Here is a 24,568-nt window from a genome sequence, read left to right as displayed (position 1 = left end):
ATTATCCTTTGTTATACAGTATATGCTCTCAAGCAATTTGGTATATTGCAACAGAATACAGCCTAAAGGCTTACCTCCTTATTGCATTATGTAAATTGCTAGATGAGCTGAGTGACTAATATTGTCTTGTATTAATTTCTGTCCATAAAATATACCATCATTTTTAGCGTAAGGTTCTCCGGGAAATAGACTGCTGACCTGGTTGTTTCCCACTTCTTTTGGTTTGGAAAAATTAGAAAAGGCAGTGGTGAAGCTAAGGCATTAAGGGGTACATTTACTAAGCAGTGATAAGAACAGAGAAGTGAGCCAGTGGAGAAATTTCCCCATCAACCAATCAGCAGCTCTGTATCATTTCATAGTATGCAAATGACAGATGTTACTTCAGTGCTGATTGGTTGCCATGGGTAACTTCTCCACTGGCTCACTTCTCCGCTCTTATAACTGCTTAGTAAATGTACCCCTAAGTGCAGTCACTCTCTGGTATATTACACAGATTTATCAAGTGGTTTCCATTATTGCGTATAGCACTGTTTTCTTTGTCTCATCGAAGGTTCTTTTTGAATGGCATTTAACAACATTGTCATACTGTATAAATGTGTGCACTTCAAAATGTTGTATCTACTATTTGTAATGTCTGTTGCTGAGGCTTATGCTTAAATAAAAAATAAAGTAAAAAAATAAAAAAATGTAATACTATCATCAAAATATTAAGACCATTTAAGATCAAAAACACATGTAACTTACATCCATCTGATTTTTTACTTGGGTCACCAAGTTTTTATCTCTCCAATCAAACCGCAAAGGCAAAGGATCTTTTCTCACAGAGGTCTCATTAAGTATAGAGTAATCTTGGCTCATTGTAAGGTAGCTTTTCAAATAAGTAGCTAAAAAACAAAAACAAATGTAAAGATATAATCCATTTACTGTTTAATGTACAAATATATTGAAAAATAAAATACTTTTCTTCTTCAAATCTATAGTATCTCAATCTCACGTTGACAATTAAGTTGTTATATTTATCATAATTGCCCACTAACTATAGTATATAAATAATATACAGTGGTTTCCAAAAATATTCAATCCACTAAAAAGTCAAAACATTTGTCTGATTTACAAATACCCCTTACACATATGCAACCTGGGAAAATGCCAAGACCAGCAAGCCAGCAAATTCCTAGGTCTCAGTCTGACCCTGGTAGACCCTTTTTCTTTTGACGCATACAGATGTGATACATCCAGCCTCAATATGCCATGCACCTCGAAACGCCTGGCGTAAGCGAGATGGCAGTTCCTGTGCAATTCCGCTTAGGTCAGGCGTCTTTTTTTGCCGAAAATTCTTCGCTATGTGAATGGGACACACAAGCAGACTCCGCTGATAAAAATGATATGCGGCATGCCTATATTCTGTTTGCGACTGCATCTACATACGAAATGCTGTGTCACAGTGTTTTCCTTGTAATCAGCAAAGTCTGCTTGTGCCTCTTATTCGCGGGATCCGGTCTTTATGTCGACAGTAAGTAGGTCAACACTGTCTAGGTCGACCACTATTGGTCGACAGTAAGTAGGTCGACATGAGTTTTTCACATTTGTTTCATTTTTAGAACTTTTTCATACTTTATGATCCACGTGGACTACAATTGGGAACGGTAACCTGTGCCGAGCGCAGCGAAGCACCTTGCCCGAAGCATAGCAAACCATGCGAGGGGACATGGTGCACTAATTGGGGTTCCCGGTCACTAAACGGAGAAAACAACACCAAAAAAAGTAAAAAAAACTCATGTCGACCTTTTCTCATGTCGACCTAGAGTCCCTGTCGACCTAGAAACCATGTCGACCTACTTACTGTTGACCTAGACACTGTCAACCTAAGTCTTATCTACCTAACATACCGCACCCCTTATTCGCATAGCACAAAAAGACGCCCAGCACTAGTAAAGGCGCTCAGGACTAGGCGCGACTGGAAGGGCTGTTTAACGTGACTGCAGCAACTATGAGAGAGGACACATCTGTACCAAAATTCCGGGTCGATGTGTGTTCATGTTTTTGCTGCATTGTTTCAAACACTGAACTACTAGACTTTTATAGTAAAACAAAACATAAATGCTGCTCACCTAAATTTTATGGACTGATTGACAGGCAGAATTGTTCGTGGGGAGGGACAGGGGCGGCTGACGTTCGGGAAAACGGGGACATGTCACAAGCTGCATGCGACGGCAAGGCTGAGTAATCCTGTTGTTGCAGATGAACATGGTGAGCTATGGTTGCCATGGTCATCTAATATGCGATCGCATTGCATTGCTAAGGACTGCAAACAGCTTTTCTTTTGCAATCAATGAATCAGGCCCTTAGTAACAGAGCTGGGCGGGAGATGCCCAAATACACGATACTGAACTCTCCCCCATATAGTAAAAGTATTGAAGTGCAGTTAGAAATGTATGATGCAATAGAATCACCACAACACACTTCATCATGCAGTTTATCTAAATAATAATTGTCCATGCTCAGGTTACATATTTAACACTTCTATATAGAAATCAGACACACGGGTTGAAACAAATTTGAAAACATTAAAATTGTGAAAAATAAAGATTATGCTAAAATGTCAGAAGTAATTCATTGTGCAAAAGTAGCAAATCCCACATGTGGGTGGCCAAAAATGTGAAAAATAGGATTTTAATACCTACCGGTAAATCCTTTTCTCTTAGTCCGTAGAGGATGCTGGGGATGCTTCAAGAACCATGGGGTATAGACGAGTTCCGCAGGAGACATGGGCACTTTAAGACTTTAAATGGGTGTGAACTTGCTCCTCCCTCTATGCCCCTCCTCCAGACTCCAGTTATAGGAACTGTGCCCAGGGAGACGGACATTTCGAGGAAAAGGATTTATTTAATTTTTAAACTAAGGTGAGATACATACCAGCTCACACCTCAAACACGCCGTACAACATGGCATTCAACAACAATGCATGCAACGGCATGAATACCATCAGCCACAGACTGACTGAACTCAACACAACATGTGTGTAACCATAACCAATAACTGCAGGTACAGCCCGCACTGGGACGAGCACCCAGCATCCTCTACGGACTAAGAGAAAATAAGAATTTACTCACCGGTAATTCTATTTCTCGTAGTCCGTAGTGGATGCTGGGAACTCCGTAAGGACTATGGGGAATAGACGGGCTCCGCAGGAGACTGGGCACTCTAAAAGAAAGATTAGGTACTATCTGGTGTGCACTGGCTCCTCCCTCTATGCCCCTCCTCCAGACCTCAGTTAGGAAAACTGTGCCCGGAAGAGCTGACACAACAAGGAAAGGATTTGGAATCCTGGGTAAGACTCATACCAGCCACACCAATCACACTGTACAACTTGTGATAACCATACCCAGTTAACAGTATGAACAACAACAGAGCCTCATTTAACAGATGGCTCATAACAATAACCCTTTAGTTAAGCAATAACTATATACATGTATTGCAGAGAGTCCGCACTTGGGACGTCCTAGTGGATGCTGGGAACTCCGTAAGGACCATGGGGATTATACCAAAGCTCCCAAACGGGCGGGAGAGCACCGAATGAGCAAAGGCAAGGTCCTCCTCAGCCAGGGTATCAAACTTGTAGAACTTAGCAAATGTGTTTGAACCCGACCAAGTAGCAGCTCGGCAAAGCTGTAAAGCCGAGACCCCTCGGGTAGCCGCCCAAGAAGAGCCCACCTTCCTTGTGGAATGGGCTTTTACTGATATAGGATGCGGCAATCCAGCCGCAGAATGAGCTTGCTGAATCGTTCCTCTGTAGGGGCCTTCCTGGCCTCACACCAAGCAACATATTTCCGCCATATGCGGTGATAATGCTTTGCTGTCACATCCTAGCTTTTATCAGCGTAGGAATGACTTCATCTGGAATGCCCTTTTCCGTTAGGATCCGGCGTTCAACCGCCATGCCGTCAAACGCAGCCGCGGTAAGTCTTGGAACAGACAGGGACCCTGCTGTAACAGGTCCTGTCTGAGAGGCAGAGGCCATGGGTCCTCTGAGATCATTTCTTGTAGTTCTGGGTACCAAGTCCTTCTTGGCCAATCCGGAACGATGAGTATAGTTCTTACTCCTCTCTTTCTTACTATCCTCAGTACCTTGGGTATGAGAGGAAGAGGAGGGAACACATAAACCGACTGGTACACCCACGGTGTCACAAGTGCGTCCACAGCTATCGCCTGAGGGTCCCTTGACCTGGCGCAATATCTTTTTAGCTTTTTGTTGAGGCGGGACGCCATCATGTCCACCTGTGGCAGTTCCCAACGATTTACAATCTGTGTGAAGACTTCTTGATGAAGTCCCCACTCTCCCGGGTGGAGGTCGTGCCTGCTGAGGAAGTCTGCTTCCCAGTTGTCCACTCCCGGAATGAACACTGCTGACAGTGCTAGCACGTGATTCTCTGCCCATCGAAGAATCCTTGTGGCTTCTGCCATTGCCATCCTGCTTCTTGTGCCGCCCTGGCGGTTTACATGGGCTACCGCCGTGATGTTGTCTGACTGAATCAGTACTGGTTGGTTTTGAAGCAGGGGCTCTGCTTGACTCAGGGCGTTGTAAATGGCCCTTAGTTCCAGTATATTTATGTGTAGTGAAGTCTCCAGACCTGACCACTGTCCCTGGAAGTTTCTTCCCTGAGTGACTGCCCCCCATCCTCGGAGGCTTGCATCCGTGGTCACCAGGACCCAGTCCTGTATGCCGAACCTGCGGCCCTCGAGAAGATTAGCACTCTGCAGCCACCACAGCAGAGACACCCTGGCCCTTGGGGACAGGGTGATCAACCGATGCATCTGAAGATGCGATCCGGACCATTTTGCATGGAACCTGTCGAAGGGAATTGCTTCGTAAGAAGCCACCATCTTTCCCAGGACTCGCGTGCAGTGATGCACCGACACCTGTTTTGGTTTCAGGAGGTCCCTGACCAGAGATGACAATTCCTGGGCCTTCTCCACCGGGAGAAACACCTTCTTCTGTTCTGTGTCCAGAATCATGCCCAGGAAAAGCAGACGTGTCGCAGGAATCAGCTGCGACTTTGGGATATTCAGAATCCAGCCGTGCTGTTGCAACACTTCCTGAGAGAGTGCTACGCTGACCAACAACTGCTCTCTGGACCTCGCCTTTATGAGGAGATCGTCCAAGTACGGGATAATTATAACTCCCTTCTTCCGAAGGAGTATCATCATTTCGGCCATTACCTTGGTAAATATTCTCGGTGCCGTGGAGAGACCAAACGGCAACGTCTGGAAATGGTAATGACAGTCCTGTACCACGAACCTGAGGTACTCCTGGTGAGGTGGGTAAATGGGGACATGCAGGTAAGCATCCTTGATGTCCAGCGACACCATAAAATCCCCCTCTTCCAGGCTTGCAATAACCGCCCTGTGCGATTCCATTTTGAACTTGAACTTCTTTATATAAGTGTTCATGGATTTTAAATGGGTCTCACCGAACCGTCCGGTTTCGGTACCACAAACATTGTGGAATAGTAACCCCTTCCCTGTTGAAGGAGGGGGACCTTGATGATCACCTGGTGGAGGTACAGCTTGTGAATTGCCGCCAATAATACCTCCCTTTCCCTGGGAGCAGCTGGCAAGGCTGATTTGAGGTAACGGCGAGGGGGAGTCGCCTCGAACTCCAGCTTGTATCCCTGAGATACAATTTGTACAGCCCAGAGATCCACCTGTGAGCGAACCCACTGGTTGCTGAAGTTTCGGAGATGCGCCCCCACCGCACCTGGCTCCGCCTGTGGAGCCCCAACGTCATGCGGTGGACTTAGTGGAAGCAGGGGAGGATTTTTGTTGCTGGGAACTGGCTGCCTGGTGCAGCTTCTTTCCTCTACCCTTGCCTCTGGCCAGAAAGGATGCGCCTCTGACCCGCTTGCCTTTCTGAGGCCGAAAGGACTGCATTTGATAATACGGTGCTTTCTAAGGCTGTGAGGGAACCTGAGGTAAAAAAGTCGACTTCCCAGCTGTTGCTGTGGATACGAGGTCCGAGAGACCGTCCCCAAACAACTCCTCACCCTTATAAGGCAAAACCTCCATGTGTTTTTTAGAATCAGCATCACCTGTCCACTGCCGAGTCCATAATACTCTCCTGGCAGAAATGGACATTGCATTAATTCTAGATGCCAGCAGGCAAATGTCCCTCTGTGCATCCCGCATATACAAGACGACATCTTTATATGTTCTATGGTTAGCAAAATAGTATCCCTGTCGAGGGAATCAATGTTGTCTGACAGGGTATCAGTCCATGCTGCTGCAGCACTACACATCCAGGCTGAAGCAATAGCAGGTCTCAGTAGAGTACCAGAGTGTGTATACACAGACTTCGGGATAGCTTCCTGCTTTCTATCCGCAGGCTCCTTTAGGGCGGCCGTATCCTGAGACGGCAGTGCCACTCTTTTAGATAAGCGTGTGAGCGCCTTGTCCACCCTAGGGGATGTTTCCCAACGTAACCTGTCCGTTGGCGGGAAAGGGTACGCCATCAGTAACCTCTTAGAAATCACTAGTTTCTTATCAGGGGAACTCCACGCTTCTTCACACAATTCATTTAATTCATCAGATGGGGGAAAGTCACTGGCTGCTTTTTCTCCCCAAACATAATACCCTTTTTGGTGGTAACCGGGTTAACGTCAGAAATGTGCAATACATCTTTCATTGCAGTAATCATGCATCGGATGGCCTTTGTAGACTGTACGAGTCAGACTCCGTGTCGACATCTGTGTCCACCATCTGAGCTAGCGGGCGTTTATGAGCCCCTGACGGCTTCAGAGTCGCCTGGGCAGGCACGGGCTGAGACCCCGGCTGTCCCAAGGCTGCTGCGTCATCGAACCTTTTATGTAAGGAGTTGACACTGTCGGTTAAGACCTTCCACATACCCATCCAATCAGGTGTCGGCCCCGTCGGGGGCGACACCACACTTATCTGCCCTTGCTCCGCCTCCACATAACCCTCCTCATCAAACATGTCGACACAGCCGTACCGACACACCGCACACACACAGGGAATGCTCTGACTGAGGACAGGACCCCACAAAGTCCTTTGGGGAGACAGAGAGAGAGTATGCCAGCACACACCACAGCACTATATAACACAGGGATTTACACTATAATAAGTGATTTTTCCCAATAGCTGCTTAATTATCTTATTTGCGCCTAATTTTATGTGCCCCCCCCTCTCTTTTTTACCCTTCTTGTATCAGGATACTGCAGGGGAGAGCCTGGGGAGCTGCTTCCAGCGGAGCTGTGAAGGGAAAATGGCGCTGGTGTGCTGAGGAAGAAGGCCCCGCCCCCTCAGCGGCGGGCTTCTGTCCCGCTGTTTCTGACTTAAAAATGGCGGGGGTTTTACACATATATAGTGATAAAGCCTAATCTATATCGTATATTAAACACTCTAAAAGGTTAATGAACACAGTACGCAATTGGCGTATGGAATACCGTAAGAGTACGCACGTAGCGTAACGAACGCTTAGCCGTGGACGAGACGCACGAGCGGCACGTTCGCTCACGGCTTAGAGCGTAAAGGCAAGCACGCTATAGGCCGTCGACCAACGTAATGATACGCTATCAGCGTAGCGGACGCTCGAGACCACGAGGAGATCACAAGCGGCGCTGACGCTCACAGAGTTAAAATAAGAATTTACTTACCGATAATTCTATTTCTCGGAGTCCGTAGTGGATGCTGGGGTTCCTGAAAGGACCATGGGGAATAGCGGCTCCGCAGGAGACAGGGCACAAAAGTAAAGCTTTCCGATCAGGTGGTGTGCACTGGCTCCTCCCCCTATGACCCTCCTCCAAGCCAGTTAGGTACTGTGCCCGGACGAGCGTACACAATAAGGGAGGAATTTTGAATCCCGGGTAAGACTCATACCAGCCACACCAATCACACCGTACAACTTGTGATCTAAACCCAGTTAACAGTATGATAACAGCGGAGCCTCTGAAAAGATGGCTCACAACAATAATAACCCGATTTTTGTAACTATGTACAAGTATTGCAGATAATCCGCACTTGGGATGGGCGCCCAGCATCCACTACGGACTCCGAGAAATAGAATTATCGGTAAGTAAATTCTTATTTTCTCTATCGTCCTAGTGGATGCTGGGGTTCCTGAAAGGACCATGGGGATTATACCAAAGCTCCCAAACGGGCGGGAGAGTGCGGATGACTCTGCAGCACCGAATGAGAGAACTCCAGGTCCTCCTTAGCCAGAGTATCAAAATTGTAGAATTTAGCAAACGTGTTTGCCCCTGACCAAGTAGCTGCTCGGCAAAGTTGTAAAGCCGAGACCCCTCGGGCAGCCGCCCAAGATGAGCCCACCTTCCTTGTGGAATGGGCATTTACATATTTTGGCTGTGGCAGGCCTGCCACAGAATGTGCAAGCTGAATTGTATTACACATCCAACTAGCAATAGTCTGCTTAGAAGCAAGAGCACCCAGTTTGTTGGGTGCATACAGGATAACAGCAAGTCAGTTTTCCTGACTCCAGCCGTCCTGGAACATATTTTCAGGGCCCTGACAACATCTAGCAACTTGGAGTCCTCCAAGTCCCTAGTAGGTGCAAGGCACCACAATAAGCTGGTTCAGGTGAAACACTGACACCACCTTAGGGAGAGAACTGGGGACGAGTCCGCAGCTCTGCCCTGTCCGAATGGACAAACAGATATGGGCTTTTTTGAGAAAAAACCACCAATTTGACACTCGCCTGGTCCAGGCCAGGGCCAAGAGCATGGTCACTTTTCATGTGAGATGCTTCAAATCCACAGATTTGACTGGTTTTAAACCAATGTGATTTGAGGAATCCCAGAACTACGTTGAGATCCCACAGTGCCACTGGAGGCACAAAAGGGGGTTGTATATGCAATACTCCCTTGACAAACTTCTGGACTTCAGGAACTGAAGCCAATTCTTTCTGGAAGAAAATCGACAGGGCCGAAATTTGAACCTTAATGGACCCCAATTTGAGGCCCATAGACACTCCTGTTTGCAGGAAATGCAGGAAACGACCGAGTTGAAATTTCTTTGTGGGGCCTTCCTGGCCTCACACCACGCAACATATTTTCGCCACATGTGGTGATAATGTTGTGCGGTCACCTCCTTTCTGGCTTTGACCAGGGTAGGAATGACCTCTTCCGGAATGCCTTTTTCCTTTAGGATCCGGCTTTCCACCGCCATGCCGACAAACGCAGCTGCGGTAAGTCTTGGAACAGACATGGTACTTGCTGAAGCAAGTCCCTTCTTAGCGGCAGAGGCCATAAGACCTCTGTAAGCATCTCTTGAAGTTCCGGGTACCAAGTCCTTCTTGGCCAATCCGGAGCCATGAGTATAGTTCTTACTCCTCTACGTCTTATAATTCTCAGCACCTTAGGTATGAGAAGCAGAGGAGGGAACACATACACCGACTGGTACACCCACGGTGTTACCAGAACGTCCACAGCTATTGCCTGAGGGTCTCTTGACCTGGCGCAATACCTGTCCCGTTTTTTGTTCAGACGGGACGCCATCATGTCCACCTTTGGTATTTCCCAACGGTTTACAATCATGTGGAAAAAACTTCCCGATGAAGTTTCCACTCTCCCGGGTGGAGGTCGTGCCTGCTGAGGAAGTCTGCTTCCCAGTTTCCATTCCCGGGATGAAACACTGCTGACAGTGCTATCACATGATTTTCCGCCCAGCGAAAAGTCCTTGCAGTTTTTGCCATTGCCCTCCTGCTTCTTGTGTCGCCCTGTCTGTTTACGTGGGCGACTGCCGTGATGTTTTTCCCACTGGATCAATACCGGCTGACCTTGAAGCAGAGGTCTTGCTAAGCTTAGAGCATTATAAATTTACCCTTAGCTCCAGTATATTTATGTGGAGAAAAGTCTCCAGACTTGATCACACTCCCTGGAAATTTTTTCCTTGTGTGACTGCTCCCCAGCCTCTCGGGCTGGGCTCCGTGGTCACCAGCATCCAATCCTGAATGCCGAATCTGCGGCCCTCTAGAAGATGAGCACTCTATAACCACCACAGGAGAGACACCCTTGTCCTTGGATATAGGGTTATCCGCTGATGCATCTGAAGATGCGATCCGGACCATTTGTCCAGCAGATCCCACTGAAAAGTTCTTGCGTGAAATCTGCCGAATGGAATTGCTTCGTAGGAAGCCACCATTTTTACCAGGACCCTTGTGCAATGATGCACTGTTTTTAGGAGGTTCCTGACTAGCTCGGATAACTCCCTGGCTTTCTCTTCCGGGAGAAACACCTTTTTCTGGACTGTGTCCAGAATCATCCCTAGGCACAGCAGACGTGTCGTCGGGATCAGCTGCGATTTTGGAATATTTAGAATCCACCCGTGCTGTTGTAGCAGTATCCGAGATAGTGCTACTCCGACCTCCAACTGTTCCCTGGACTATGCCCTTATCAGGAGATCGTCCAAGTAAGGGATAATGAAGACGCCTTTTCTTCGAAGAAGAATCATCATTTCGGCCATTACCTTGGTAAAGACCCGGGGTGCCGTGGACAATCCAAACGGCAGCGTCTGAAACGGATAGTGACAGTTCTGCACCACGAACCTGAGGTACCCTTAGTGAGAAGGGCAAATTTGGGACATAGAGGTAAGCATCCCTGATGTCCCGGGACACTATATAGTCCCCTTCTTCCTGGTTCGTTATCACTGCTCTGAGTGACTCCATCTTGATTTGAACCTTTGTAAGTGTTCAAAAAAAATTTTTTAGAATAAGTCTCACCTAGCCTTCTGGCTTCAGTACCACAATATAGTGTGGAATAATACCCCTTTTCTTGTAGTAGGAGGGGTAATTTAATTATCACCTGCTGGGAATACAGCTTGTGAATTTTTTCCCATACTGCCTCCTTGTCGGAGGGAGACCTTGGTAAAGCAGACTTCAGGAGCCTGCGAAGGGGAAACGTCTCGACATTCCAATCTGTACCCCTGGGATACTACTTGTAGGATCCAGGGGTCCTGTACGGTCTCAGCGCCATGCTGAGAACTTGTCAGAAGCGGTGGAACGCTTCTGTTCCTGGGAATGGGCTGCCTGCTGCAGTCTTCTTCCCTTTCCTCTATCCCTGGGCAGATATGATCTTATAGGGACGAAAGGACTGAGGCTGAAAAGACGGTGTCTTTTTCTGCAGAGATGTGACTTAGGGTAAAAAACGGTGGATTTTCCAGCAGTTGCCGTGGCCACCAGGTCCGATGGACCGACCCCAAATAACTCCTCTTCCTTTATACGGCAATACACCTTTGTGCCGTTTGGAATCTGCATCACCTGACCACTGTCGTGTCCATAACATCTTCTGGCAGTTATGGACATCGCATTTACTCATGATGCCAGAGTGCAAATATCCCTCTGTGCATCTCGCATATATAGAAATGCATCCTTTAAATGCTCTATAGTCAATAAAATACTGTCCCTGTCAAGGGTATCAATATTTTTAGTCAGGGAATCCGACCAAGCCACCCCAGCTCTGCACATCCAGGCTGAGGCGATCGCTGGTCGCAGTATAACACCAGTATGTGTGTATATACTTTTTATGATATTTTCCAGCCTCCTGTCAGCTGGTCCTTGAGGACGGCCCTATCTATAGACGGTACCGCCACTTGTTTTGATAAGCGTGTGAGCGCCTTATCCACCCTAAGGAGTGTTTCCCAACGCGCCCTAACTTCTGGCGGGAAAGGGTATACCGCCCATAATTTTCTATCGGGGGGAACCCACGCATCATCACACACTTTATTTAATTTATCTGATTCAGGAAAAACTATGGTAGTTTTTTCACATCCCACATAATACCCTCTTTTGTGGTACTTGTAGTATCAGAAATATGTAACACCTCCTTCATTGCCTTTAACGTGTGGCCCTAATAAGGAATACGTTTGTTTATTCACCGTCGACACTGGATTCAGTGTCCCTGTCCGTGTCTGTGTCGACCGACTAAAGTAAACGGGCGTTTTAAAACCCCTGACGGTGTTTTTGAGACGTCTGGACCGGTACTAATTGTTTGTTGGCCGTCTCATGTCGTCAACCGACCTTGCAGCGTGTTGACATTATCACGTAATTCCCTAAATAAGCCATCCATTCCGGTGTCGACTCCCTAGAGAGTGACATCACCATTACAGGCAATTGCTCCGCCTCCTCACCAACATCGTCCTCCTACATGTCGACACACACGTACCGACACACAGCACACACACAGGGAATGCTCTGATAGAGGACAGGACCCACTAGCCCTTTGGAGAGACAGAGGGAGAGTTTGCCAGCACACACCAAAAACGCTATAATTATATAGGGACAACCTTAAATAAGTGTTTTCCCTTATAGCATCTTTTTTATATATTTCTAGCGCCAAATTAGTGCCCCCCCTCTCTGTTTTAACCCTGTTTCTGTAGTGCAGTGCAGGGGAGAGCCTGGGAGCCTTCCCTCCAGCCTTTCTGTGAGGGAAAATGGCGCTGTGTGCTGAGGAGATAGGCCCCGCCCCTTTTTCGGCGGCCTCGTCTCCCGCTCTTAACGGATTCTGGCAGGGGTTAAATATCTCCATATAGCCTCCGGAGGCTATATGTGAGGTATTTTTAGCCAAAATAGGTATTCATTTGCCTCCCAGGGCGCCCCCCTCCCAGCGCCCTGCACCCTCAGTGACTGCCGTGTGAAGTGTGCTGAGAGGAAAATGGCGCACAGCTGCAGTGCTGTGCGCTACCTTTAGAAGACTGAGGAGTCTTCTGCCGCCGATTCTGGACCTCTTCTTACTTCAGCATCTGCAAGGGGGCCGGCGGCAAGGCTCCGGTGACCATCCAGGCTGTACCTGTGATCGTCCCTCTGGAGCTGATGTCCAGTAGCCAAGAAGCCAATCCATCCTGCACGCAGGTGAGTTCACTTCTTCTCCCCTAAGTCCCTCGTTGCAGTGATCCTGTTGCCAGCAGGACTCACTGTAACATAAAAAACCTAAGCTAAACTTTTCTAAGCAGCTCTTTAGGAGAGCCACCTAGATTGCACCCTTCTCGGCCGGGCACAAAAATCTAACTGGCTTGGAGGAGGGTCATAGGGGGAGGAGCCAGTGCACACCACCTGATCGGAAAGCTTTACTTTTGTGCCCTGTCTCCTGCGGAGCCGCTATTCCCCATGGTCCTTTCAGGAACCCCAGCATCCACTAGGACGATAGAGAAACCTTTATAACTATACCATAAACAATGTACTTATACTGTAAACCCTTGTGCAGTGATAAGGTGTAAATGCAACACAATGTAACTCAGTTAGTTTCAAAGCTGTATGAGCGTCTGTGACGCTCTGAGAACCTTTTAGCAATATAATAAACACTCTAATACCGGTCTAAGGTTCCAACACCTTTAAGGGAGAGAATGAACGTTCAATTGCAAAAGAATAACACAATACAAGTTATACACTACCAAAATAACATAAAATACCTAACCGAATTACTACACATAAAATACAATAAAGATACAATTACATTTAAGGGGGAAGGAGAGAGAGAATGGCTTATAACATTAAATAAGAGATAAATATGGTTGCAGAGAACTTACGCACAGGGGAAACAATCGCATGCGCCTTCCTGGATATCCAGCTCCCGATTATCAGTGATGAGAACCGTTGAAAAGAGTAGAGAGCTGGCCCAGGTCGGCTTGTCTTTATATACACTTACACACAATACAGTACAATGGTCCCTACATTCTTATTGTTCATTGGACACAGGAATTCGTCTCTGCATTATAACTAAAGGTCATAGGTTGGTTCATACAGGTGGGCTGTGACTATTTCAAACTGCTCAGGTGGGAGGGAAACTGGGTTTCCCGCCGCATGGGTAATAAAGTGCAAATATAGTAAATGTCCATAAACTTCTTATGTCCATAACTATACGCACGAGCGAGTAATCTGCTTCAAACCAACACCGGAATATTGCTAATTATATTCTCTTCCGATGGATACTAAACACCACTGTGTAACCCCTGTCTGACCCTTCGTATCAAACAAAGAGGAATCTCTCTGTCCCCGAACATGCTATATTAATTAAACTTTCAGATTCTATCAAAAGGACCATAATCTACAAACTTTACCGTAAATGCGCATACCGCGCGCCTGCGAGTGCACGCGACCGCGAGTATACGCACGCACGGAGAGCTCATGCTCGTGCAGCGGGCACACGCATGAGGTGCATATATGGCAATGTGCAGCGTGATATTTTTCTGACTTTGACAGTCCACCCTTTGACAGTCACCAAGAACTGCCACTTCCTAAAACAGTTCAAAAAGAGAAAAATATATGTCATGTATAATACATTTCTATGATTGGGTAGGGGAGAAGAGAAGAAGGTGGGAAAACGGTATGACCTAGTGAGATAGTAGAAGCATGTATGTATGAGTCCATGTTTGAGGGGTCATGTATCATCGTGCTGTACGTGTTTTAGATCAAGCTTCGAGGTATTGCGAAGTATACATTTGAATTCCCTTCTTATCCCGTGGTACGGGTCTGTGGATGGGCTGTCAAACTTTACCGAGCTCTTTTCGGCTTTTGGTTGCAACAAAATGGGGGAGCACATTTTAGTTGATGATACATGAATGGGGGGATATGTGAGTGCTGATATCTGTGCCTATATTTCCTATCGACTATGTGTGTTATTACCTGAAGGTTGTAGAGATGAAGATAAAGAGCAATTATGGTAAATGCAGTCATAAACTATGTGAGTTTAATATATATTTGCCGATTGAGGTCTTGTCTTGTGTCTTGTCTTGATGTACATGTTGACTGTAGTCTCCCGATGCTTTTGCTATAAACGGTGTGCAAAAAGCTTTTTCAATGTCCATAGACTTACAAAAAGTGTTGGGCTAGCGTAAAATTAAAGGTACTAGGGATATGGGGGTCTATGGCATAGTCCATCAGTTGTCTGTGTAAAAGGTTGTCAAATTCTTCTTCCAAGCGGATGTCTTTTTACCTTGGAGGAAAACAAAGGAGAAACGGGTGAAAGAAACGGACCGTGGAATCACATTTTCATCACAACATTGTCTCTATCGTTGGGTCATAAACCAAATCAGTCGTTGTTATTACAGTATCTTCACTTCTTAAACTCATCACTCGGGCGCTACATTTACACTTTGTTAAAACCCGAACGCATCTAAATATCAGACCGACCAATATGATGACACCCAGAATACACAAAAGAAATTTCCCTACATCCATGATAATTCCTTGAGCCCATTCTCCTAAACCAGAGAACCAATTTCGCGGGTTCAACCATGACACCCAACCGGTCAGCTCATTACCCACAGCAGCAAGGGTGAGATTGTGTCTCCTGCGTAACTCCCACTTTAATTGGAGAATGTCATCCATCTTTTTGTCTATGACCTCGACCGGGTCCTCGGTGCTATTCGTAATATAAGTGCAGCATTTTACGCCGTACTGCGTTGCCAGTGTGACACAATATCCACCCGTCACTGCCGTGAGATAATTAAGAACCATCCTATGCTGAACCAGTTCTGTTTTATAAGCTTGGAGCTCCCTTCCGGTATACCTGAATGTGTCATCATACATTTCAGTGATATTGTCTAATAAATTTGCAAGCGCAGATATATATTTATAATTTATCACTCCTCTGGCGGTACGAGTGATATCTAAAGCGATTAGGAATTGAATCCCGGTGGATTCATGGATCAGGTCAGAGGCCGGATGCTCTGTTCTTTCTATCAGGTGCCGTTTAACGATGTGCTCGTAATGAGTGTGAGTATAAGGAGCTTGGGCACTGCGGTGAATATCCTTCATTTTTATGTGGGATATGGTCATTACCTCAGGCAGTACTTTTCCAATATAACATAACCCTTCTGAGTTTGGGGCAAGCCACTTATACGCCTTCCTCCCGCATATGAAATATGCATCATCGGGGAGAACATATGGGACGGAGTAGGACATAACCATATTACACATTTTCCATATGAAATCTCCTAACCCTAATTCTCCCATCTGTTTAGTACACGTATCAGTTTGTACGATATGTGCACAGTATCCTGGTGATACTTCTCCAACTCTCATGATCCTACTTCCTAGGGTATACCTATATCGGAAATATTTTCCACTACCGGCTATGTGGCGTATAAGTTCTGTATCTGTAGGCATTCTATCGGCTCTGTATGAAAAGGTCATGGTTTGGTTATTCCATGACACTTCCCAATTTCCCGGCTTTCGGGGATTGGAAATGTTAAAACATACTAGGGATCTATCCACATGATATTGGTGGAGCTTCAAACTAGGAGGACTGGAGATATTAAACCTCCTGTCCACCGGCCTCCCACCACTTAGCTCAAGTACCTCCTCTATAGTTAAAGGGAATGGTACTAATCCTGATTTGCTATGGCCTTGAGGTACTTGAGAGCATACCCAACAATCTGTCTGATTTAACACTTTACCCACTAAGGAGTGATAGTCACTCAATGGATGCCGGTCCATGTGGATATTAAAACTGGACTGACATTTCTTGATGCACCCATCCTCAACTACACTGTCACAGAGTCTACAGATACGGTTCTCTTCAGCTAACAATCCTTCACAATTCCTCCTATTGTCAATGCTATCGGATCGTTTTCTGATACTCGCCTTTGCTTGATGATTATGTTGTTCTTGGAAATCTACGCCTCCAACTTTGTCATCAGAACCCATTTCAGAACCTCTCTCGACCTCCATGGTATTCTCGCCGGAACAGACTGCTCTGGTCAGCATCATGGTCAACAGGAAAATCCGGATCACAGTCTCTTGGGGCAAGTCCATCTTATAGGAGGAAATGGAGAAGAATGAGAAGGGGGAAAGAAATAATTGAGGGAGATGGGATGGGAAGTGGAGAAAAACAATAAAAGGGAACAGGGAATCGACAACTGCCTCCGATCTTATTATTCTCAATGCTCAGGTGCCGTCTCAGTCCTCCTGAAACAGACACTCCAGTGATACAACTTCCTCTACCGTCTGTTCTTTATCACGGGACCACTCTGGATCAGCAACCTTCTTACAATGGGACGAATGAACCCTAGTCTCTCTCTCGGCAACCTTCAATGCTGTCGTGCTAACCAATAAGACTTGGTATGGTCCTTCCCATCTGTCAATAAGGCAACCTGAGCGTAGAAAATTCCGTATCATTACATAATCCCCAGGTTCAATGTCATGACAATTACTATCTGGCAGATCAGGAATCATTAACTTCAAATTGTCATTCTGATTCCTTAGCTGTTTACTCATGTTAACCAGGTATTTTACAGTCACTTCATTGTTACACTTCAAATCATCCTGAGGGTTAATCATAACATGTGGTTGTCGACCAAACAGAATTTCAAAGGGGGACAGATTAAGAGGGGACCTGGGAGTGGTTCTGATGCTGTATAATACAATGGGCAAAGCTTCTGGCCATGTCAATCCTGTTTCTGCCATAACTTTGCTCAATTTATTTTTAATACTGCTGTTCACTCTTTCTACTTTCGCACTCGCCTGGGGGCGGTACGGAGTGTGCAGCTTACTATCAATTCCCATCAACTTACACATTCCTTGAAAGACATCACCTGTAAAATAGGTACCCCTATCACTTTCAATTATTCTAGGGATACCGTATCTACACACAAATTCCTGCACAATTTTCTAAGCAGTAAACATAGCGGTGTTTGTGGCCGCAGGAAATGCTTCGACCCAATTTGAAAACACATCTATACAAACTAGTACATACTTCAAATTTCGACAAGGGGGTAATTGTATAAAATCAATTTGTATTACCTGAAAAGGGCCGCCTGTGGTGGGATATGAGATGGTTCTGTTGGTATTGCCTTTCCGATATTCTTCCTCAAGCAGGTGAGGCATGACATTGCTCTCTTTCCCGCATGGGAAGAAAATCCTGGGGCGCACCAATATGCTCTTACCAACTTGCACATCCCTTCCTTGCCTAGATGAGTCAGCCCATGTGCTGCTTCTGCTAAACTTGGAAGGTATGCTCTGGGTGCCACTGGTTTACCCTGCCCATCTGTCCAGAGTCCTGAGGACTCCTGGCCATATCCTTTTGCCCTCCAAACTGCCTTTTCCTGTGTGGAACACAAATTTTGCATTTCACACAATTTCTGTGTGTTGACGGTATTAAATACCATCAGTTGTGTGGTGTCTGTTTGTCTGGGGGTACCAGCTGCTAACTTAACAGCTTCGTCTGCTCGGCTGTTACCAAGTGATACCGGGTCTTGGCTATATGTATGTGCTTTACACTTGATAACAGCCACTCTGTCAGGTTCCTGTATCGCTGTTAGAAGCCTTTTGATGTGAGCTGCATGCGCTACCGGTGTACCAGCTGCCGTCATGAAATTTCTGAGGCGCCATAGGGCTCCGAAATCATGGACTACTCCGAATGCGTATCTAGAATCGGTATAGATATTGGCTGATTTGCCCTTAGCCAATTCACATGCTCTGGTTAGGGCTACCAGTTCAGCAACCTGGGCTGAGTGAGGTGGGCCTAGCGGTTCTGCTTCTATGGTGCCTTGGTCATCTACGACTGCGTATCCAGTACACAAGTCTCCCGAGTCCGTCTGTCTGTGACAACTACCGTCAGTGTAGAAAGTAAGATCTACATCTTCCAGTGGGTTGTCACTGATGTCAGGCCTTGCCGTGAAATTTTGGGTCAAATATTCCATACAATCATGCGTGTCATCCCCTGTCTTAAATCCTCCTTCACTATTACTCTCATCCTCCACCCTTTGTGCCTGTCCAGGCACACCTGGGAGATACGTTGCCGGATTTAATGCACTGCATCTCTTTATGGTGATGTTTACGGGGGCCATTAATGCCAATTCCCATCTTGTAAACCGTGCTGATGAGACGTGTCTAGTTTGAGCCGAATTCAGCAAGGCTGACACTGCATGTGGTGTATGGATTGTGAGGTTGTGTCCTAGCACTACATCTTCGCTTTTCGTTACTAGCAATGCTATCGCAGCGACACTTCGCAAGCATGTGGGGAGGGATCACGCTACCGTATCTAGCTGAGCGCTGTAGTATGCTACCGGCCTGCTGGCATCACCGTGCTTTTGGGTTAGGACGCCTGCCGCGCAACCAGCACTTTCTGTTCCGTACAGCTCAAAGGGTTTCCCATAGTCTGGCATACCTAATGCTGGTGCCTGCGTTAGGCACTGTTTAAGTCTCTCAAATGCCATTTCGGATTCGTCTGTATGCGAAATCCGATCAGGTTTGTTTGATGAGACCATCTCCTGCAAAGGTAATGCTAGAATGGAAAAACCTGGGATCCAGTTATGGCAATACCCACACATTCCTAGAAACGTTCTGATCAGTTGCTGGGTTTGTGGCAGAGTCATGTCTCGAATTGCTTGAATTCTATCAGCGGTCAGGTGTCTCAGTCCTTGTGTCAGACAGTGTCCTAAATATTTACTTTAGTCTGGCATAATTGCAACTTGTCTTTGGAAACCTTGTGTCCTGTGTCTGAAAGATGAAACAGGAGCTGTTTCGTATCTTTCAGGGACGCTTCCAGTGAATCTGAACATAGTAGTAAATCATCCACATACTGTATCAATATTGATCCATTCTCTGGTTGGAAAGACTGTAAACAATCATGCAAAGCCTGTGAAAATATACTTGGGCTGTCTATGAAACCTTGTGGTAATCGAGTCCATGTGTATTGGACTCCTCTGTATGTGAATGCAAACAAATATTGGCTGTCAGGGTGCAGAGGTACCGAGAAGAAGGCGGAGCAGAGGTCAATAACAGTGAAAAATTTCGCAGTGGGAGGGATTTGCATAAGGATGACAGCTGGATTTGGCACTACGGGGAACTGACTCTCAACTATTTTGTTAATCCCCCTTAGATCCTGCACTAGCCTGTAACCCCTCCCCCCACTCTTTTTCACAGGGAAGATGGGACTATTGGCAGTGCTGGATGTTCTTACCAGAATGCCCTGTTGTAGCAAGCACTCTATTACGGGGTATACTCCTAACTCCACCTCTGGCTTCAGAGGGTATTGTGGGATTTTTGGAGCTATCCTACCATCTTTTACTTGCACAACTACTGGAGCTACGTTTGCCATTAATCCAGTGTCTTGTCCATCTTTAGTCCAAAGTGACTCTGGTATTTGGGATGTAATTTCTTCAACCTGGGATGATCTCCTATTTATCATAACGGTATGTGACATTAATTTTGATGGGGAGTCTAGCATGTCTCGTACTTCCTGAGCGTGATTCTCAGGTATGTCTAAGAATACACCTTCAGGAGTACAGTAAATGACGCACCCCATTTTACACAATAAATCTCTTCCCAGGAGATTAGTCGGTGCCGATGCAGCCAGCAAAAAGGAATGCTTGGTATGCAAAGGCCCTATTGTAATCTCTGCTGGTTTGCTAACAGGGTAGTGCTGTACTACTCCCGTTACTCCCATGGCTGGAATTGTCTTACCAGTGGTTCTCATGCCCACCGTCGAATTTATTACTGATTTGGCCGCCCCCGTATCTACAAGGAAATTTAATGATTTACCAGCTACATCAATTGTGATCTCGGGTTCACTTCCAAGACTTGCAATCAATTTCACTGGCTGCAGATTACAGGTGTGGCCACACCCCTATTGGGTATGGTGACCTCCCTGAATCGCGCTGGCAGCAATTACTTGTGGTGGGGGTAGATGGGAACCATCAGAGATTTGCCAGTCTCTTCTTGGGGGATACCTTTTTGTTTCCCCTGCATGTGGCTCATAGCTCCGCCCTTTCGGTCCTTGATCCCAATGTCTCGTATCAGGTCGTTGTCTATAGGGTTGATATGAATTTTGTATTGGTCTTACTTTACAATCACGTGCTATGTGTCCCTCTCTGTGGCAACAATAAAATTTTATACCTGTTGACTTACCCACAGGGGTCACAGTTCTGGGCTGAGGTGGCCGGGTAGTGAGGGCCTGTATGCTCACAGCCATTAACTTATCACTCTGTGACTCCCTGTGTCTGATGATATTCCGATCATGCCCAGCAGCAGCCTCTCCCAATGCATCCACCGACATACCTCTCCAATCAGGCCTAGTGGTTTGTATTCTGTTCCTTAAAACCTCTTTTAGACCGTCCATTAATACTGAAACAGCTACTTCCCAGTGGTGTACATTAGTTTTAATGTCATCTATACCAGTGTACCTAGCCATATCCTGCAGAGCCCGGTGAAAATACTCTGGTGTGGATTCACCTTCTTTTTGTTTTATTGTAAAGATTTTATTCCACTTTACTACTGCAGGAAAATATACCCCTAACTGTAAGTTGATTCTCTTTACATTATCCTGATTATACTCGTCTGTTAGTGGTACTTCCTCATCTAACTTGCAATCAGCGATAAATTTTAACGGATCAACACTGGGGGGTAAACATGCCCTCAAAACTGTCCTCCAATCTTTGTTATTTGGCTCTGCAGAATTTCCTAGCTCCCTAATATACTTTTGACATGCAACTAAGTCTTTCCTAGGATCAGGGAATTCAGACATCATTGATCTTAATTCTGCTCGGGAAAAGGGACAGTGCATGGCGATGTTCCTGACAGGAGTTGCTCATGAAGTGTCAGTTTTCCCATTTGGCACTGCTATTACCCTAACAGGATTAAGTCCGACAACATCATTCTGAGTAGATTCTACAACATGTGGTGAAATGGTTTCAGCATAGTGTATGGTGCCGTACTTACCAGTCGATACGACCTCACCTGTCCCTCCGCTAGGGGCCTTTGATACTAATCTTACGGGTTGAGTCGTGCCTACTGCTGTTTCTGATATGGTGGCTGCTAGGGAGAGTGCTGATATTGTTGTGGGCTCATCCTCTTGGTCACAATCCTGGGGAAAGTTCAAAACAGGGTACAACTTGCACGGATTAGTGTTAGCATTAATTACTTTGGTTACATTATCCTTAACTTCTACACATTTAACATAACCCTGAGTGCCATTCTCTGCAACCAATTTCTCTCCAGGTATGTACGGTGGTGGGGGTGCTGTGGCTATCAGTTTCCTGATAGGGTTAGATCCAGTGGCTTGCGCCAACCCCCTTTGTATTTCACCTTCCTGTTGCCACAATGTTAAAATAAGAATTTACTCACCGGTAATTCTATTTCTCGTAGTCCGTAGTGGATGCTGGGAACTCCGTAAGGACCATGGGGAATAGCGGGCTCCGAAGGAGGCTGGGCACTCTAGAAAGATCTTAGACTACCTGGTGTGCACTGGCTCCTCCCACTATGACCCTCCTCCAAGCCTCAGTTAGGACACCGTGCCCGGACAAGCGTACACAATAAGGAAGGATTTTGAATCCCGGGTAAGACTCATACCAGCCACACCAATCACACCGTATAACTCGTGATATGAAACCCAGTTAACAGTATGAAACAACCGAGCCTCTCAACAGATGGCTCAACAATAACCCGATTTAGTTAACAATAACTACGTACAAGTATTGCAGATACACCGCACTTGGGACGGGCGCCCAGCATCCACTACGGACTACGAGAAATAGAATTACCGGTGAGTAAATTCTTATTTTCTCTGACGTCCTAGTGGATGCTGGGAACTCCGTAAGGACCATGGGGATTATACCAAAGCTCCCAAACTGGCGGGAGAGTGCGGATGACTCTGCAACACCGAATGAGAGATCTCCAGGTCCTCCTCAGCCAGGGTATCAAATTTATAGAATTTTGCAAACGTGTTTGCCCCTGACCAAGTAGCAGCTCGGCAAAGTTGTAAAGCCGAGACCCCTCGGGCAGCCGCCCAAGATGAGCCCACCTTCCTTGTGGAATGGGCATTGACAGATTTTGGCTGTGGCAGGCCTGCCACAGAATGTGCAAGCTGAATTGTACTACAAATCCAACGAGCAATAGTCTGCGTAGAAGCAGGAGCACCCAGCTTGTTGGGTGCATATAGGATAAACAGAGAGTCAGATTTTCTGACTCCAGCCGTCCTGGAAACATATTTTCAGGGCCCTGACCACGTCTAACAACTTGGAGCCCTCCAAGTCCCTAGTAGCCGCAGGCACCACAATAGGCTGGTTCAGGTGAAACGCTGACACCACCTTAGGGAGAAACTGGGGACGAGTCCTCAATTCTGCCCTATCCATATGGAAAATCAGATAAGGGCTTTTACAGGACAAAGCCGCCAATGACCACCTTCCACGTGAGATATTTCAGATCCACGGTTTTTAGTGGTTCAAACCAATGTGATTTTAAGAAACTCAACACCACGTTGAGATCTCAAGGTGCCACAGGGGGCACAAACGGGGGCTGAATATGCAGCACTCCCTTTACAAAAGTCTGAACTTCAGGTACTGAAGCTAGTTCTTTTTGAAAGAAAATCGACAGAGCCGAGATCTGTACCTTAATGGAGCCCAGTTTTAGGCCCATATTCACTCCTGCTTGCAGGAAATGCAGAAATCGACCTAGTTGAAATTCCTCTGTTGGGGCCTTTTCGGCCTCACACCATGCAACATACTTCCGCCATATGCGGTGATAATGATTTGCTGTAACCTCTTTCCTAGCTTTAATAAGCGTAGGAATGACTTCCTCCGGAATGCCCTTTTCCTTCAGGATCCGGCGTTCAACCGCCATGCCGTCAAACGCAGCCGCGGTAAGTTTTGGAACAGACAGGGCCCCTGCTGCCGCAGGTCCTGTCTGAGCGGCAGAGGCCATGGGTCCTCTGATATAATTTTTTGAAGTTCTGGGTACCAAGCTCTTCTTGGCCAATCCGGAACCATGAGTATCGTTCTTACTCCTCGCCTTCTTATTATTATTCTCAATACCTTTGGTATGAGGGGCAGAGGAGGGAACACATAAAACGACTGGTACACCCACGGTGTTACCAGAGCGTCCACAACTATCGCCTGAGGGTCCCTTGACCTGGCGCAATATCTTTTATAGCTTTTTGTTGAGGCGGGACGCTATCATGTCCACCTGTGGCCTTTCCCAAAGGTGTATAATCCTTTGGAAGACTTCTGGATGAAGTCCCCACTCTCCCGGGTGGAGGTCGTGTCTGCTGAGAAGATCAGCTTCCCAGTTGTCCACTCAGGGAATGAACACTGTTGACAGTGCTAACACATGATTTTCCGCCCATCGGAGAATCCTTGTGGCTTTTGCCATCGCCATCCTGCTTCTTGTGTCGCCCTGTTGGTTTACATGGGCGACCGCCGTGATGTTGTCTGATTGGATCAGTACCGGCTGGTTTTGAAGCAGAGGTCTTGCCTGTGTAGAGAAGTCACCTGACTTGACCAAAGTCCTTGGAATTTTCTTCCCTGTGTTACTGCCCCCAGCCTCAAAGGCTGGCCTCCATGGTCACTAGGACCTAGTCCAGTATGTCGAACCTGCGGCCCTCCTTAAGATGGGCACTCTGCAGCCACCATTTTAGAGATACCCTGGTCCTTGGAGACAGGGTTATCAGCCGATGCATTTGAAGATGCGATCCGGACCACTTGTCCAACAGGTCCCACTGAAAAATTCTTGCATGGAACCTGCCGAATGGGATTGCTTCGTAGGAAGCTACCCTTATTCCCAGGATTCGCGTGCAATGATGCACCGATACCTGTTTTGGCTTCAGGA

At 46.5% G+C, this 24,568-nt stretch overlaps 1 protein-coding gene across 3 annotated transcripts in view; it reads right to left on the bottom strand.

The window, feature by feature from the left end:
• Positions 1-24,568, bottom strand: part of CTSO (cathepsin O) — a 106,082-nt gene that overhangs the window by 44,997 nt on the left and 36,517 nt on the right. For all 3 annotated transcript variants that reach the window (XM_063920491.1, XM_063920492.1, XM_063920490.1), the window contains exon 3: positions 745-884. In XM_063920491.1, the coding sequence (XP_063776561.1) occupies positions 745-884 (140 nt within the window). The remainder of the gene's footprint in view (positions 1-744; positions 885-24,568) is intronic.

This window comes from Pseudophryne corroboree, chromosome 1, assembly GCF_028390025.1.
Source record: "Pseudophryne corroboree isolate aPseCor3 chromosome 1, aPseCor3.hap2, whole genome shotgun sequence".
NCBI classification, from domain to species: domain Eukaryota; kingdom Metazoa; phylum Chordata; class Amphibia; order Anura; family Myobatrachidae; genus Pseudophryne; species Pseudophryne corroboree.
Note: the sequence above shows the minus strand (reverse complement) of the source record. Positions and strands in the feature narration are given on the sequence as shown.